The sequence below is a fragment of the Hemiscyllium ocellatum genome, chromosome 17 (assembly GCF_020745735.1).
Source record: "Hemiscyllium ocellatum isolate sHemOce1 chromosome 17, sHemOce1.pat.X.cur, whole genome shotgun sequence".
NCBI classification, from domain to species: domain Eukaryota; kingdom Metazoa; phylum Chordata; class Chondrichthyes; order Orectolobiformes; family Hemiscylliidae; genus Hemiscyllium; species Hemiscyllium ocellatum.
This window is the reverse complement of record NC_083417.1, coordinates 46,487,163-46,506,493: the sequence shown is the minus strand read 5'-3', so window position 1 is coordinate 46,506,493 and position 19,331 is coordinate 46,487,163. Positions and strand designations below refer to the sequence as shown.

The 19,331-nt window shown below is 39.1% G+C and overlaps 1 protein-coding gene across 3 annotated transcripts in view; it reads right to left on the bottom strand.

Moving 5' to 3' along the window:
• chd9 (chromodomain helicase DNA binding protein 9) overlaps nucleotides 1-19,331 on the bottom strand; it is a 250,190-nt gene that overhangs the window by 168,602 nt on the left and 62,257 nt on the right. For all 3 annotated transcript variants that reach the window (XM_060838133.1, XM_060838131.1, XM_060838132.1), the window contains exon 2: nucleotides 16,249-17,965. In XM_060838133.1, coding sequence (XP_060694116.1) covers nucleotides 16,249-17,805 — 1,557 coding nt within the window. In that variant the 5' untranslated portion in view covers nucleotides 17,806-17,965. The remainder of the gene's footprint in view (nucleotides 1-16,248; nucleotides 17,966-19,331) is intronic.

Sequence of the window (19,331 nt, the reverse complement as noted above, 5' to 3'; positions counted from 1 at the left end):
TGGAATAATATAACAGGTTTGATGTGCAGTAAATGAATTGCAAGAAAGCTGCAACCAGATGTCTGCTTCATGAATGTGGAACAGATGCTTCTAGAATATACTGGAGCAGACAAGATAGGGCGCCACTTTTATTTCAATCTTGGCAACATGCCAACAAGCATCATTCTAAAGTTAACACACACATCTCGCACTACCCAGAACAAATATCGGTTTTAAAAAATGCTGTTTAAAACATGATCATAAACAATATTAAAATTATATTGGTCGTTAGAATGCAACAATGCAGGCAGAGCAACTGCATTACACCCAACATATCCACACCTCAAAAATCAAATTAGTTTTTCTAAAATATCAACAAGCAGGTAGCATAAACAAAGATGGGTCTGAGATGATGTGTCCTGCCTTCCTCATTATGGGCAGTTAGGATACATGATTAAACTGACCTGAGTGAGGATTATTCTTCGCCAATCAATTTAAGGGTTTTAATTTGGTTCCACACTCAAGTTTGCTTCAATGTGCCCTATTGCTCATATTTTGGCAATTTCATACTGGGTTAAAAAAAATCTAAGGATTTTGTAAAATGTCTTCTCCCCACTACACCCAGCATACTGATTTTGCTAACAATACATGATACAAGATACAACTGGAAGGACTGAGCTAATTTTGCACCAGCACCAGGCACGGATATATAGTTATTTTAAAATCAGCATTTGCTTTCATTATAGTTCATTCTTCAGGTTGAGCCAAAGGAATAATTCTGCCACAAAATCAAATGCAGGCAATTCACTTTATGTATCACATAGTCAAAAGTCAAACAAACACACACTTTCTGAACTGGGTCAGGCTCATTTTTATTTACCTACTCAAGCAGACATTGGTGCTAGATGGCAATGCTGTCAGATGAAGGAGCTGTCTGAAACAGTGAATATTTCAGCTTTGAAATCCTAAATTGGCTGAGTCAATTAATTTTGAATTTGTGCCATAAGATGGATGCTCTAGACACCATCTCATAGAAATATTTGCAAAACCATATTTTAGCCCAATCCCACACAAGTAATCAAAAGTAACTGCTGTACTGGAAGAACAGTAAATGACTGTCCTTCTTACTATCCCTAGAAAATACTTCCAGTGTAGATCTGGGCAATTTCCCAAGTCAACAGGAACAAATATGACCTTACACATTAATTCAACAAAATGAGACATCTTTCCTTTCCGATTAATTGCTATAGACAGGTTGGTCCATCACAACATCAGCACTGTAGTAAAAGGAAACTAGAATATGCCAGTCACCTCCACCATCTGCTAATATATACACAAAAAGCAAGTCCAGAATTCATCAAGTGATAGTCTGCAACTAATTGTTTACCTGTTACATAAATTGAGGTAGTAAAACCTAGTCCTGGTCATCATATTTTCTTTGAAACAGATTCTAATATTTGGCTTCTATCTTATTAGGTATACACAGATGTTAGTAATGTGGCTATATTCTTAAATGAATGCACTGCTCCTAATAGAGATAATGCCAGCTTCAACAGTTGAGATGATGGAAATATAAAGATAATTCATCAGGTAACCCAACTCTACAAATTGCATTTTTATCACTCACATGATCTTGGTTTGAAAAGAAATTGAAAGAATACTACTCCTCACTTCATTGACAATGAGACCATCACTAACACAAGGCAAAAGTTTAAAATAAGCAATTAAGTGACCCTGTATTGTGAGAATAAGATTAAAAGAATATCCGATACACAGCACAATACATGGACTGCAGCAGTTCAAGGCAGCAGCTTATGACCATCTTGTAATGGGAAACTAAGATGGGCAATGACTTCTAGCCAAAATCAAAACATCCCACAAGTGAATGTAAAAAATGAATGTAGCATAATTTCAAAGTCTCATTGATGCTGAGAAGCCTGTTTCTTAAAAAAGAAGCACTTTAATTTGATAATAGTCTGCAAAGGCCATAGAGGCAGGAATCTCTCTTCTAAGTTTTGGACATCCTAACATAGCTGCAGCTACTCTACTTTTTAAACAGACAAGCAGTATTTGTAGATTCAGGCACACATTAAACTGTTGCTATCCATACAGAACATTGACAATTCAGGAATTGGTTTCTCTGTGGTGGGCTGTCTGTCAAAATCACCACTATTTGCATTGATGCATTTCATTAAGTGGTGAACTGGACAGGCAGAGACAATTCTGGGCAAAAATCTCAAAACCTGCGCCAGCTTGTTAGAGGTTGCCCTGCAATTAAACCCACACATGATAGTTTTAACAATGAGATCCTGTACATTAACCCAATGTAAAAAAATACTTTTTCACTATGTTCAAAGAATTGTACAAACATTGTACAGAATATAAAAGACATATGAAGAGACATTCAAGAATAATTGGCAATCCTTCATAATGCAAATTCACTCAACTTGTGTCCAACTGCATTTTGAATTAGGCCAAAATCTTTGACCATAAATTTACTTATCCTTCAATAAAACATTTATATTTTTACTTTCCACTTCATTAAAAACTCACCAAGTTCTCTTAAAAAAACACCGTAGCCAGTCAATCTAATTAGATCGTATTCTACCCCCTTAACACCATAAAAGCCTCAATTATGCCTCCTCTGATTTCCTAAATATGCCTAATGTTTGGAGGCTATAACAGGAACTTGAAGGCCAAAGCAAAATAACATAATCCCTTCTTGTTCTTCTCATAGCCACCCCATAGATAATTACTTGTTAAAAAGTGCATAAACTATCATTGATCCCATTTATAAATAAGTGTCATCCATGACAAATATTGCTCAGATCTGCATGAGAGAAACTATACCTGCAGTCAAAGTATGTCAGCAGGGGGCTCTTGCGGTTAAGTGGCCCAAACCCCAGGCCAAAAAGACTACATTTAAGTATGAACTGCTTCAGAGATATGTTGGAACATGGCTGAACAGGTAGGTTAAAAATATCTCTAATATTAGCAGAAGTACCATCATTCTACTCACTTATAGAGATGTACAGCATGGAAACAGACCCTTTGGTCCAACCCATCCACGCCAACCAGATATCCCAACCCAATCTAGTCCCACCTGTCAGCACCCGGCTCATATCCCTCCAAACCCTTTCTATTCAAATACCCATCCAAATGCCTCTTAAATGTTGCAATTGTACCAGCCTCCACCACTTCCTCTGGCACCTCATTCCATACACTTACCACCCTGTGTGTGAAAAAGTTGCCCCGTAGTTCCCTTTTATATCTTTCCCCTCTCACGCTAAACCTATGCCCTCTAGTTCTGGGCTTCCCGACCCCAGGGAGAAGACTTTGCCTATTTACCCTATCCATGTCCCTCATAATTTTGTAAACCTCCATAAGGTCACCACTCAGCCTCCGACGCTCCAGGAAAACAGCCCCAGCCTGTTCAGCCTTTCCCTGTAGCTCAGATCCTCCAACCCTGGCAACATCCTTGTAAATCTTTTCTGAACCCTTTCAAGTTTCACAACATCTTTCCGATAAGAAGGAAACCAGAATTGCACGCATTATTCCAACAGTGGCCTAACCAATGTCCTGTACAGCCGCAACATGATCTCCCAACTCCTGTACTGAATACTCTGACCAATAAAGGAAAGCATACCAAACGCCTTCATCACTATCCTATCTACCTGCAACTCCACTTTCAAGGAGCTATGAGCCTGCACTCCAAGGTCTCTTTGTTCAGCAACACTCCCTAGGACCTTACCGTTAAATGTCTAAGTCCTGCTAAGATTTAGGTTTCCCAAAATGCAGCACCTCGCATTTATCTGAAATAAACTCCATCTGCCACTTCTCAGCCCATTGGCCCATCTGGTTAAGATCCGGTTGTAATCGGAGGTAACACTCTTCACTGTCCACTACACCTCAGATTTGGATTTCCTAGAGGTATCATAACTATCAATTTCTGGAATGAACAATAATAGATTCTACAGTACATGAAGCAGGATCAGAAGGCAGGAGATATTTAGCACATGATGCACAAACAAGTTATTCCCTATTTTACAGTCTTAAATTATACATGGATACATTGAATCCCCGCCAACTATATGTTTGCTTTTTGTGATTTTGCTTCTCCTCTTTAAATTTATAGTACACCTTTCACCTCACTGCGAGTCCAAACTTCGCTTATCTACACTTGCAAAGAAAAAAAATTAAAATAAATGAGCATGCAAAGTCTTCTGTGATCACTGTTTGCAAAAAAAGAAGATTGTTAAGGAATGAATCCCTATGAACAGCAGGTATTTACTGTACACAGGTGTAACCTAGAGAAACAGGGGGGCATTGAGGTCCATGGGCACAGATCCTTGAAAGTAAAACAGGTAAACAAAAGCAAGACACAAAATATAAAACCGGAGAATTCATACTAGTAATGTATAGCTAGCCCATAATTAGAGTACTACGTGCAGTTGCAATCAAATCACAAAGGATATGAACATACTCAAGGATATCCACTGGATATTATGTGGAGTTTGCATGGAATTATGAGTTATTTTTGAATGAACTGGGATTATTTTAGTTTTTTATTATTTATTTTTCAGCTTTGGTGTATTCTACCTGCTGAATTTGGGTGTCTGGATAACTTAATACTTTACTGTTTAATAATATGACAATTAATAGGAGATTGTTTTTCAATTCCATATCATACAGAAATGTGAGGTCTGTCAAAAAATAAACTTTGGAGGTTTTATGGTTAGGGTACAAGGGACTATTTAGCTTATCTTACTCGGAAGAAGATGCAAGGTATTTATACTTGGAGACAAAGACAGAAGTACCTGAGATCACAATGAGAGACTCCAGAATCTACCCAAAGTCCCAGCAAGGGGTTGAAGATACTGGTTGTAAAATGTTATGGTATGGAACTGTCCAATTAATGTTAAGATGAAAGAGAGTAGGAAATAGAACAACTAAATTTATATCCAGGTAGAAATATTGAATAAAATGTTTTTCACATTGCCATAGGAAATAGGACTAAGGAAACTATTTTTGGAAATCAGGCCACACATTTCCCAAAATCAATATTATGGCTAGTTCTGTATGATACAACTAGAGATGTGGGAGAGAGATGGTCCTTACTTGAAGTAATGTATCCTGGTATCTTGCAAAGATTCTGGGAGATTCATTCTGCATTAATTAACTGGAACATTAATTAATGGACTTAAGAAACACCCTAAAAACTAAATGCTTAGGGGCTGTTATTCAATGTTACAATTCGAAGAAAAGAGGATATGGAAACGCAACGGAGGCTGGGAGCAACTGTGGAATGCTTATGAAACATGCAATAAGTATAAAAAGAGGCCGCCCCTCTATCTAGTTCAAAATACAAGTTGCCTACAAAGATAAAATTGAATAAATGCTATTATCTTCTCAGTAAAACTTTTAAAATGTGATATCTTGACATGTCATTTTCTTTTTAGATTTACAAATCTCTATGGAGTCTGTAATAGTGAGATGAGGCTAGATTTCTCCATCAAATTTGCCATGAACTTCTGTATTTCTATTGTCTTCATTTTTATACAAAGCTTTGATTTGCTACTATAACTGAATTGTAAAATAATGGTCAGTTTTGCGAGCTTTTGAAAAACAGGTGTTTCTCTACAGTACAATTGGGGGACCTAAAGCTGCACCGCTGCATGGATGTGGTTAGAACATAGAAGTTTTGGCAGTAGTTTCCTTAATAAATATGGGCAGAGAAATTTAAGTTTAAAAAAGCTGATACAAAAATGCGACAGAATGTGAACAGGAAGCAAAGTCATGTACACAAAGAGGTTGCTGTCATCACATTTAAAATATAAAAAAAAGCATTTTCAGAAATAATTATTCATGGCAATAATTTTGTTAAGAGTGTGGGTGATGTAGGCTGCTGAGCCAGGAGAGGAGAGCCCAAAAGGCACAAAGTGGTGAGAGCAGTTTCATCAGTGAAATATATATCTAACTGAAAACAAGGAAAACTTGAAGTCACTAAGATAATTAATCCCTACAAATGAACATGCAGTTCTAGCACAAAGCTGCAGGGTTTCAGGAGTTACTACATAGGGGAGAAAATAGAGTGTATACTGTTGTAATAAACAAACTCAATTGAATAGTTTAATACTGGCTAGCTTTATGTAATTACGTAAGTTTTACAATTCTGTTCCTAACATATTGCAAATTACTTGGAGTGGAGTGACCGGATTACAGACAAGCATGCTTAGCTGTGACTTCACCAGTTCACAGAAAGCATATTTAGGATGGTGGCTTTTTTTAAAAAAAAACAACTTTTTAAAAAATAAAATTGTTGTTTACTTCTGCCTGTTGTCTTGTGCCAAGTTAAATACAGTGCTTGAACAAACAAATACCTTCCTTGTTTCTTATAGCTTTACAGGAGTAAAGATAATGTAGGATATTGATTAACTCTTAATTTTTCTTCTGCCAGAGTACAAATACCTTATATGTTAACACAAAGTAGTGTAACTACATGAATACATTGTCGAATAAAACAGATAATGAGAATGAAAATATAGTTCCTGACAATAAAGAATAATTCCTTAAAAAATCTTATGCAGAGACTTCATAAAAGATTCTGATCCCTGATCTACATAGCAAAAAACAAAATCCCAAAGTTGTTTCGTAGAGTCAATCAATAAAAAAAAATACCAACTGAGATGTGGTGGTATTTGGAGAAATCACAAATCAGACAAATATGTGGATTTCAAGTAGAGTCTTGAAATGATGAGAAGGAAAGGTGGACTAATTTAGGAAGGGAACTCCAGAATTTTAGGACCTAAGCAATTGAATGCACAGTCACTCATAGTGGTAAAAGTTGAAGAGGAAACTGAAAAGGGCCTGTCTGACAACTGATCAAAGATCTGAAGAAGGGTCATCAGTTCTGAAGGTCACTGAATGTGAAACTCCACTTTCTCTCCACAGATGCTGCCAGACCTGCAGAGTTTTTTTCAGCAATTTGGTTTTCTTTCTGATTTCCAGCATCTGCATTCCTTCCATTGTTTTTTGATCAAATAAAATACTGGGCTTATAAATTGTATGAATCAAACATTCAATCTCTTCCACCAGCTCCAAAAGAAATGCAAAAATCCTCAAAATTCAGAACAAGACAAACGGATTAAAACTACTTTGCAAACAGCCAAGAAACATAAAACTGCTAACTGCTAAGCCATTGCATTCATGAAAACCAACCGCCAAAAGAACTTTGACCAGAATTAGGAGAATTCATCAATATCCTCTGTCATCACTACCAGATCAGGAATACAAACAGCTTGGACTTAGGGTGAAGCATGCAGCAAGTCAGCCTACTTGCAGCAGATTGAGAGAGATACGCTTTAGAAGAGCAGCAGTGGGAGATTGTAAACTAACAGAGAGCTCCTTCAACCTATTGCCACCTGTCAGAGCCAAAGTGTGAAGGCATAGAAAAATAGATAGGTGATTGGTAGGTATTTCTTCCGATTCTCTTTTGATTGACCAAGTAGTTAAATTCAGATGATGATACGGGAGCTAAAGAATACAGTTAGGAAATGCACTTAAAATATTTAATGTTAAAACTAGTTAATTTAATAGATTAGAGACCGTTTTGGCAAGCAACATGTTACATCTGGTAGACACTGATACAATTCATGGTCACCACGTTTGCAGTAGATGGATGCTCGAGGAAAATTGGTCCAGGGTTGATGAGGTGGAGTCTGAGCTGCAGATACTGCAATACATCAGGGAAGGAAACAATTACCTGACCACAGACACAATCCTTAGATTAATTGCATTAAATACGGTCCATGGTCTCAGACAAGAGGGTCTGCCTGAGAGTGAGACAAAGGATTGGGATACAGAATTTAGCTTTGGAGGAACCTGAGCCAATGCTCTTGTCCAATAGGGATGGGACTCTTGCTTCCATTGGGGATAAAAGGCATAGGGTGCAGGTAAGATAAGCAACCTAAGCAAAAGAATGTGGCAAGTGGGACAAGAGGAGAAAACCATAGTAGTAGTGGGGGGCAGCACTATTAGTTGAATAGATAATGTTCTCCTGCAAAGATGGAGTGTCCCAAAAACTGTGTGGCCTATCTGGTGTCAGGGTTCAGTACATCTCTTCTGGGTTGGAAAGGAACTTGGAGTTGGAAGAAAAGGATCGAGTAGTCATGGCCCAAGTAGCCAACCATATAGGTAGGACTGGAAAAGAGATTCAACTGAGAGATTGGAAGCAACTCAGTGTGAAATTAAACAGCAGAATCGTAAGGATTTCAATTTCCATCCTTCTCTCACATTCATCTAATCCATCTCTAACTCCGTCCTTGACATAGGTTTTCATTTCTGGGGATAGGCTGGCCATTGATATCTACAACAAACCCACCAACTCCCACAACTATCTTGACAATCCACCATCATACCCTGCTTCCTGTAAGGATTCCATGCCATTCTCCAGTCTGTTGCATCACCTCAGATGATGCCACCTTTCTGCTGGTGGGTGGGTGGGTGGGTTGGTGTTTAACTCCGACATGTCCACCTTTTTCTTCAAGCAAGGATTCTCTACCATGGTTGATAGGGCCCTCAGCATGTCTGACTCCATTCCTGCACTTTTGCTCTCATGCCAATCATTCCTGCTCATAATAAAGATGGGGATCCCATGCCCTCACTTTCCGCTCCACCTGCCTCTGCATCCAAAGAATCATAAGCAGTCATGTTAGCCATCTCGAGAGATATTCCAACACCAGGCTCATATTCCCTTTCTCTTCCTTGTCAGAATTCGGCAGAGATTGTCCCCTCTAACCAGGTTCACTCATCCTCCACTCCCAACACCTGCTCACAACTCTTTCCCAGGCATTCACAGAAGGTACAATACAGGTCTCCTCACTCCTTACTATTCAAGGCCCCAGACACACTTTTCTGGTGAAGGAGCAGTTTTACCTACATTTCATTCAATCTAGTCTATTGTCATTGCTGCTCACAATATGGTCACCTCTACTCTGGGGAGAGAAAATATAGACAGGTTGACTGCTTTGCACAACACACTGTTCTGTCCGTAAACATGACCCTGAGCTTGAAGTTGCCTGCCAAGGCAACATACCATCATGTTCCCATGCCAACAGTTCCATCTCAGGCCTGCTGCACTGTTCCAGTGAAGATCAATACAAGATGAAGGAACAATACCTCATCATCTGCCTTGGTACCTTACAGCCTTCAGGACTCAACCAAGTTTAACAATTTTAAAGGATGAACACCCTCCCTCAGGTTCACTACCCATTCCTGCCTCCAAATCCTGTTCTGGATACACTGCTCCCAGCACAGCCAACTACTTTTCAACTATTCACACTTCCTCTAAGTGCCCATTCAGCATTTCTCTCTGTCCAGCTTACCATCAGCAGTCCCTGTGTCTGTTTCTTCTTTGCTGTCTCCCCCTGGATTCCATCTATTCGACGCACTCTTCCCTAAACCCCAACTTCTCCTCCTCCCCACCAGGTCAAAGTGCGACAGAACGCATGACTATAAGCAGAAGAGTGCAGCAGAAACTGGAACTAGAACAGATAATAATGGCTTAAAAAAAGCCAAAGCTCTCAACTTAAACATGCACAATATTCATAATATGACGGAGGAGTTGAAAGTACAGTAGACAAGCAGGAGGCGGGACACAGCAAGCCAGACAGCATCAGGAGATAGAGAAGTTGATGTTTTGGGTGCAATCCTTCTTCAGGACTGGGAGTGGGTATAAGGACAGCTGCAGATGAAGGGTGTGGTGAGGGCAGGGTAGTGAAGTGGGGATAGGTGAAGACAAGTAGAGGGTACAACATGGTTGGTCAATGGGAGGAACAAATCCAGTTAGTGGCGGGGAGGAGTGGACGGGAGGGTGGGGGATGCTGGGAAGGGAGTCAGGGGATGGGAAAGGGAGGTTATTTGAAATTGGAGAATTCAATGTCGAGTCCTCCAGACTGTAGGCTATCCAGGCAGAAGATGTGGTGTTATTGACAGGCAAAATAACCTCCCTTCCTATTCCCGGAATCCCTTCCCAGCCCCTCCCTCTCCCTTCCACCAATCAGATTCATTCCGCCCAATGAGCAATCAGGTCTTACCCTCTACTTGTGTTCACCTAGTCTCACTTCACTACCCTGGCCCTGCCACACCCTTTACCGGCAACTCTCGCTACACCCACCCCCAGTCCTGAAGAAGGGTTACACCCGAAATGTTGACTTCTCCACCTCCTGATGCTGCCTGGCTTGCTGTGTTCTTCCAGTCTGCTGCCTACTTTGAATTCCAGCATCTGCAGCATTTTTGTCTCTAACCGAGTTGAAAGCACAAACAGAAATATGTGATCATGACTTGATAGTTATTATGGCAACATGGTTGCTGTCAAATATTGTGCTGATGTCAAGGGTAGTCATACCTCATTTTATCTAGTTTCAGACTAAGGCTCTATGAGATTTGTATCGGACAATTCTGGTAGAACCAACAGGGACAGTTGCAGAGCTGGTTATTGCTGTGTAAGTGCCACTTAATCCTTGATTTTAGCATAATGTACCACTTGAAAATTAGGGATACCATTGTGTAGCACATACAATGAGGATAAACATGCTCAGTATTTAGCTAGGCCTCTGTGGAGCAGAAATAATTTTTTTTGGGGGGGGGGTGTGGGGAGTTACGGAAAGAGAAAAATTACAACATACCACTTCTGCACATTTCAGTGGCTGACTATTGGACATCAGCAAGGGTTAATGTGTGACACTGAGTGATTCAGCGAGAAAACAAAATCCAAATCCAAAAACACAACCAATAATAAATATCCTTTGCACCAAGCCAAACATCAATCCGTGGGAAACTTTTCTTTGAGATTTCTAAAGTGACAGCTGCGTTGGTCAAATCACAGGAAATGTGCTTGCCCCCCACATTCCAATTAAAATCAACCCCTTTATCCTAGTAGCAGAATTATAGATCTGCAAAACAAATCATGTTAGAGTTGATAAGACACAAGATTTTAGGTAAAATTGGATTTCGTTAAATTGCTTTAATTATTTAAATTCATTGAAACTAAAACGTTCTGTTTAGCACTTCAACTGATTCTATTAAAGTAATTTACCAACTGAATTCTGTTGTGCAAACTATGATCAGTACAGATTATAACCTTAAATCAAACCTCGGATTCCTTGTGAAAAATAAGCATAAAGTCAGAGTTATACAGCATGAAATCAGAACCTTTGGTCCAACTCATCCATGAACTTATCAGGCTTCAAATGTATTCCATTTCTATAGTTATTTCTGGACAGAATGCAGAATTTGTTTGATAAAAAAACACTGACAACTGGACAACGTTAACATTGATCTTACTGGCAAAGAAGTGAGACCAATGCCAAGTGATGCTCTACCTGTATTCAAAAGAAAGTAGTAAAATTGTGATTTTTTAAAATGTTAAAATTGCAAAAACAAAATCGAGGGCATATGTAGAAAAATTACAACTGGCAACATCTATACTTCAAACAAGTTTCCAATTTACTTTTATTACAATATATCACTTGGCAAACTGTTTATTTGTCACTGCTCACCCGTCAGGCAAACACATTGACTAGAGAGGGAATATTTCCTGGTTATTTGACAGCTTAGGATGTCACACTCAAGCCTGATTTCATCAGACATATGTGCCAGGCAATGACCACTAAATAAATGAGAATCTAGCTGTAACTCCTTGGAGTTCAACAGTATTATTATTGTTGAATCCCACATTAATAACATTCTAGGAGTTACCACTAACCAGAAACTGAACTGGACAAGCTATACAAATGCTGTGGCTACAGAGTATGTCAGAGACTAGGAATTTGACACCAAGTAATCACCTCCTGTCTCCTCAAAGCCTGTCCAAAATAACTGATTGGTCATTGGTCATTGAGGGGGGTACCAATCAATCATCTTCAGTATTCACTCCCTTCACTACTGATGCATAGTAGCAACAATGTATACCATCTATAAAATGTTCTGCAGCAACTTACGCAGGGTCTTAAAGCAGCAACTACCAAACCTATAATCTCTACCACCTAGAAGAATAAAGACAACAGAACACCACCACCTAGAAGTTCTCCTAAAAAAAACCTCACGTTCTAGCTCATACCCTCACTGTAACAGGATCAAAATCCTGGAACTTCCAGCCGAACAGGACTGTGGGTGTACCTGCACCCCAATTCATACAGTGGTTCCAGGTAGGTCAGCACCATCTTCTTAGGGCTATTAGAGCTGGGCAATAAATGTTGGCTTAGCCAGCAACAACCATATCAACATGATTAAATGAAAAAAACTGCATGCACACTTTTAATAGCAAGTGCTGCACATTATTCAGTTCCAGTCAATTTTCCTTTTCCAAAACATGGCTGCTTAACTTTAATACTCCCATCATAAAACATAACAGGATACATTTGCATGTCTTAAACTACCTTTGATCAGTCAGGTTGCAGAAATCAATCCTGTAAATATATTTCAGCATTATTCAAAGTTTAACTTAAGAGTTTCTTTTATAAATCTCACTTGGCAGTTGCAATTTGCAAATATCCATCCTTCTCCACAATTTTCATAATAACTTATTCTGAAAACAAAAATGCAGAGGTTTCTTACACGGTGTTGGAATCAGCACACTGTTGGAATTCCAAACTTGATAAGACATGTTTCCATTTGTTATCCGTAAAGTTTGTTCTCCTATTCATTGGTAGTAGGATGACATTGTCCTGAATGTGACACAGCTGAGTAAAGCCAAGAAAGAATTCTGAAAAAAGGTGGCTATGCAGCATAAAGAGATAAACACATGTCTGGAGATTTCTCTCTATAAGCAATCAACCAAAAAAAATGTAAAATGCCATTTACTATTTTACTAGACTTGAAGTCAATTCACTTGAAAAAGTTACTGAATGAAGTAGATCTGGGATAAATAAATCATTAAATTTTTTAACTTGAGAATGTTGGAATTGAAACAGAATAAAATCATAGGAGAGAAGAAGCAGTTCATGAGATTGGGATGAAGACTTGTGAATGGACATTTGCTTGGCATCTTTGGTTGGGAATATTTATATTAACATGCGAGCAACAGAAAACTGTAAAAGAAAAGGTGCAGTCCCCAACACACACAACAAGAAGCTTGGACAAAAAATTCAATATCAAAGTCGCACATAAATTTTAAATATCGGTACAGCTATTGGATTGCTAATCATTGTAGAGCACATCAAACTCAAATCTCGACAAGAGGAATCAGGAATTTATATTCATAGGGATGCTCAAGTTATACATATTTCACTGATAGCTTAACCTGTCTCATCTTGCAGATTTTATTTGCAAATCTAACCCTAGCTCTGTCGGCCCCTTAGCTCAAGATTTAAAAATTCAAACTTGGTTTCCAACTAATATCATATAGCATATCAATTGATCAATCACAAGCTGGTGAGAAAATTGTGTGAATGCTAGTAATACAAAGATAGCATCATACCGCAAAGAGGGGTAACACAATTAGTCAAACACAATAAGAGTTCAACAGTTACAATACTTCACAACAACACTGGCAGCCAACACCATCTCTCAGCCTTGCTTGGTACAGACTTATCAATACAACTGATTATGCACATATTTGAAAAGTATTGAAAAACACTTAAAAACCTTGATTAGTTGAACAAACCGTTAAAAACAGATGCCACATTTCAATTTTACTGTATTTCAAATAGTGTGTCACCTTTCAATCAAGTGGATTACACAATTTGATACTGAATGCCTTAATTACAAATAAATCTGTTAAATCAATCATCAGCAAGTTAAATTTAAATTTTCTAGCTTTAAATGAACAGTTATCAACTGTACGGAAGAGCATAAGAACGAGGAGCAGGAGCAGTCAATTTAGCCCCTCAAGCCTATTCCACTATTCAATACAATCATGGCTGATCTTAACTCCATTTGCCTGCCCACATAACCCTTCAACTCAATTTGTCATAGAAACACACAATAGAAATAGACTGTTTGATCCAACTCATCTCGCTTTAGAGCCATATGTCCTAAACCTTTCCAAATGTCTTTTAAATATTGTAACTGTACCTACATCATACACTTCCTATGGCAGTTCATTGCACATACACACCACTTGTGTGAAAAGGTTGCTCCACATCCCTTTTAAAACTTTCTCCCCTCACCTTAAAAATATGCCCCTAGTTTTGAACTCCCCCATTCTAGGGGAAAAGACCTTTGTTATTCACATTATCTATAACCCTCGTGATTTTATAAACCTCTTAAGGGTCAGCCCTCAACATCCAATGCTTCAACAAAAGACGTCCTCACTTATTCAGCCTCTCCTTATAACTCAAACCTTGCAGGCCTGGTAACATCCTTGTAAATCTTTTCTCCACACTCTCCAGATTACTAATATGCTTTCTATGTTAGGGCGACAAGAACTGTACAGAGATTCCAAAAGGTGCCTCACCAACATCCTGTACAATTGCAACATAACATTCCAACTCCTCTACTCGATGGTTTGAACAATGAAGATAAGCGTGCCAAAAGTCTTCTTTACCACCCTGTCTACCTGTGACACAACTTTCAAAGAACTATGTACCTGAACTCCTAGGTCTCTCTTATTAAAAATCTGTCCATCTCCACCTCAAATTTACTCTCATTTTAGATTGTACCAAATGAGGAAACATCCTATCTATATCTACTTTGTCAATCCTCAATTAGCATCTTATATACCTTAATTAGATGACCTCTCATTCTTCTACACTACAGACAGTACAAGCCTAAACTGCTCTATTTCTCTTCATAAGACAAATCTTTCATCACTAGAATCAAATCTAGTGAACATCCTTCGAAGTAACTACATCCCTCCTCAACTAAAGGAGTTAAAACTTTATGCAATACTCAGGGTGCTGTCTGACAGCAGAAGTACAATTAAAGCAAAACTTGCCAATTTTTACACTCTATTCCTCAGTAATAAATGCCAAAATTCTATTTACCTGCTATACCTGCGTACTGGTTTTTCTGTGATTTACGCATGAGGATACCCAGATCTCTCTGCACTGAAGCACTCTGAAGTTTCTCCCTTTTGGTAATAAGTTGCCTTTCTATTCCTCCGACCAAACCAGATAACCTCTCATTTACTCACTTCAACTACTTCTGCCAAATTTTGGTCCATTCACTGAACCCATCTATATCTATTTATAGATTTATTTTATTGCAATGAGAGTGCACCACTTTTCATTCATTCAGTGAGACCAAAGTCATAAAACAAACAGCTCCATTGATGTTAGGAATTCAAAAGTCTAAAATGCAGTCTCCCCATTTTCTCCCATTTATTTGTTGTTTTGTGTCATCACTTAACTTTATGGTCTGATTTTGATGAAAAACACCAGCATCTAAACACAGCTTGCTTAAAGTCTCAATATGACTGTCAAATTGTAACACCAAAGAAATCCTGTGTGAATTTCAAACTGGTAAAAGTTGCTCATCAAATTGGGCCATTGGCCTAACGAAAATAAAATAAAATCTCTCCACTACTCAGATTCTTATGCCATGCTGCAATTTTACACTTGTATACTAGTTTCACCACAGAAAGTCATTCTACTAATTAGTCGCACATTTTTAAAAAAATGATATGACCATCATTAACACTGCAAACCAAACTCTTGCACAGAAAACTAGAACTATGGAGTTTTATTCCTTCAAGATATAAATTGATGATTTTTAACATTTTAATTATTTAATTTTGACATTTGATTTTACAATGTTCCTTGGTCTTTTTTTTATACCAATTTTCAGTTTGTCTTTCTTCCCACATTCCAGCTATTTCATTCTGTTTCTGATTTAACATCACATTCACTCAATCCAATTCTCCCTTCTCCTCAGGATTTCTGTACATTTCTAAATCCATTACATGTATCGATAAAAGAAATAATTTGTCCCTTTGTTCAGGTTTTGAAAACTCCACTGTCCTCAGCTCATGATTCCAGAAACATCATAGACAGAAATAAAATTATAACCTAACGGAGTAGAAACTCATCCATTTAACAAGGTGCACCATGAGATGCTCTACTCCAGCAAAATTTTACTTTGGTTTTTATCTAAATGTTTGCAGAAATTTTCTTTTGACAACTATAATTCTAGCACAGAAAGACAGATGAAAATAGCATTCAAAAGTGAAGAACAACAAGTAGCTCAACTCACGGAAACATTCAGAATTGCCTAAGTGGTCATGATATCAGAATTATTGGGATGCAATCTCTTAAGAATTTAGGCACAAACCTGCCGTTGCAAAGTCAACTGCATGGACCCCTTCATCTGCCGATGCTGGCTAGTTATTGACGGTTGCCAATGTTGAGATAGTGTGTGACTGATGGTAGCAGGCTCTTGATGCATTTGTTGTTGGTTCCCCATTTTCTGTTGCTTGTTTGGATGCTGCTGTAACTGCCGTGAAGCCGCTGGTCTTAAAATAGGGGATGAATTCCTTTGGCCAAGGCCTGAACTGCCAAACTTTGCTGACAGCTGCCCCTGAAAATCATTTGTATTCATCCTGGTCAACGAATGTGTCTGAGAATGTGGAAGTGGATTTCCCTGAAGAGCTGAAAGGTCCGTTGGTTTCCTTTGAACGGATGTGTTAGAAAGTCTCACCCGAGAAGCAGGACTGCTTGTTATTGGCACGCCAGTTTGAACAGAGGGCATACTTGAAGGACTGAAGTTTCCCTGAGTGTTTACAGAATGTATAGGCTGGAGAACCTTTTGTTTCGCAGGACTGTTGGGACTGAGCATATGTTGAACTGGTTCTTGGTTGGTCCCTGCTGCCACTGTGAATGCGTCACTCCCAGGGAAGCAAGTCATAGCCTGGGTTACCTGATGAGTTGAAAGGATTGCAGCAGATGTCAAATTGTTGCCATTAGCTAGGTTGCTACTCGGGTAGGAATACGGAGGAGTAAACTGATTTGAATTAGCAGAACACGGAGTCATTTCTCGTGATGAGTTTGAGAAGTTCACATTCTGATGTACACGAGTGAGATTAGCACTACTGGTGAATCGCACAGGATGCACTGCATTCATGGACAGAGCTGTAGTTGGTTGGTTAAACTGCTGCACTGAAGCAGAATGTTGTTGAGTAGATGAACTTACAGTTGTGGTCGGTTGGCTCAAAGGAGTCATATGAGATGAAGCCGAACTGTGGGCACCCATGAACTGATTGCCACGATTTAGAACTTTCTGACCTGTAGTGAAATGATTCATATTCTGTTGGGGCTGCACTGATGCAGGTTGTTGCTGCTGCTGCTGCTGTGGACTAGACTGATGCAGACCAAAATCATGATGCGTGAGGAAGGGGGTCATTGGCTGAATGGACTGTGAATGTGCTTGCAAGGTATGGAATGGTGATCCATTCTGATTTGAAATAGGGCTTTGGTGGCCCCACATTGGGCTGCCATCTACGAATGACTGGCCACTACTATCATTATTGGCAGAAGGGAATAGCCCATTTGTCTGATTTTGCTGATGGTCTGGTGAACAATGAAACTGGGAATGTGGGGAAAGGACACTAGTCTCAGCACCACCGCCCACCAAGTTAAATGGCTGATTCTCTGAATGAAGTTTCAGTGAATCGAATGTCTGTAACTGTTCAAAGTTAATTTTTTCTGATGTCGGTGTCTCGGATACATGATGCAATGGCTCAACCTGCAAAGGTTCAAAATCTGCACTTAGGTTTAGCTCATCAACCAATGAAACTGGTCCTGCTTGTGAAAAGCCATCATCTGCCAAGCCTTCCAATCCTCCACCAAACAAATTGGCATCATCCAAAAAATCCATGATGGGATCAGTCATCCTGTTGCATCTACTACACGACAGTAATCAACAGTCTGCTCCAGTAAGCTGACTTCAGCCGTTCTGCAGTGGCAGTTATAAGTCTTAAACTGTTCAACGACTAATCCACTACATGTCACTTTCAATCCACTTAATTCATGCAGACATGGTCATGCAGCACCTAGAAAGTCATTTAAAAATAAAGAAAACATTAATTAAATAACGTACTTAGTAACAGGTTATCTTTCATGTCATTTGACCATATTGGTGTCAACCCTTTCAGCATCAGTTTATCACCCAAAGAACTGTTTGATTATGTACATTGTCTATCTACTTCAATTATATGTAACCACAGATCACAGACTGGACACCTCATTCACAATCGCCTGGCTATTAAACAACCGCAAAGGGAAAGCATTAAAAGTAATCCTGATTTTTGGAAATGAGAGTAGATAATCACAATTATTTGTACTATAGAAAAAGAAATTAGCACTTGAAGTTAAGGAGATCAGGAGAAATATATCAACCAATAAACAATTCAAAGTTTGAGAGAGGATTTGTAGCTCAGGTGCTCATTGTTGTGGTTCTGTTCGCCGAGCTGGGAATTTGTATTGCAGATGTTTTGTCCCCTGTCTAGGTGACATCCTCAGTGCTTGGGAGCCTCCTGTGAAGCGCTTCTGTGATCTTTCCTCCGCCATTTGTAGTGGTTTGAATCTGCCGCTTCCGGTTGTCAGTTCCAGCTGTCCGTTGCTGTGGTCGGTATATTGGGTCCAGGTCGATGTGCTTATTGATTGAATCTGTGAATGAGTGCCATGCCTCTAGGAATTCCCTGGCTGTTCTCTGTTTGGCTTGTCCTATAAATAGTAGTGTTGTCCGAGTGGAATTCATGTTGCTTATCATCTGCGTGTGTGAACTGACAACCGGAAGCGGCAGATTCAAACCACTACAAATGGCGGAGGAAAGATCACAGAAGCGGTTCACAGGAGGCTCCCAAGCACTGAGGATGTCACCTAGACAGGGGACGAAATGTCTGCAACACAAATTCCCAGCTCGGCGAACAGAACCACAACACCAATAAATAGTATACCTCTTAGTGACTACTAAATAGTAGCTTAATTTGAAAGTTGACATTAGAGGAGGACAAAAATCAAACTTAGCATGAGCATTGTTAAATTGCATGCCAACAGTGACTGACCAGGTTCTCAAACAGAGTTGCAACTGAAGGAGCCTTTTCGAAAATGCACCATTGATAAATCATTACCTTCGCAAAAGGAAAGTTCAAGAAAAATGGTGTGTAGAGAATTGAGGTAGATCACTAAACATATAGTGTAACATATAGACACATTCACTAGATAATGCAAGGACATTTCATAGAATCACAGAATCCCTATAGTGTGGAAGCATGCCATTCAGCCCATCGATCCTACAAAAAACATCCCACCTCTCCCACCCATAACTCTGCATTTCCCATGGCTAACCCACCTAGCCTACACATCCTGGACAGTATGAGCAATTTAGCATGGCCAATCCACCTAACCTGCACATCT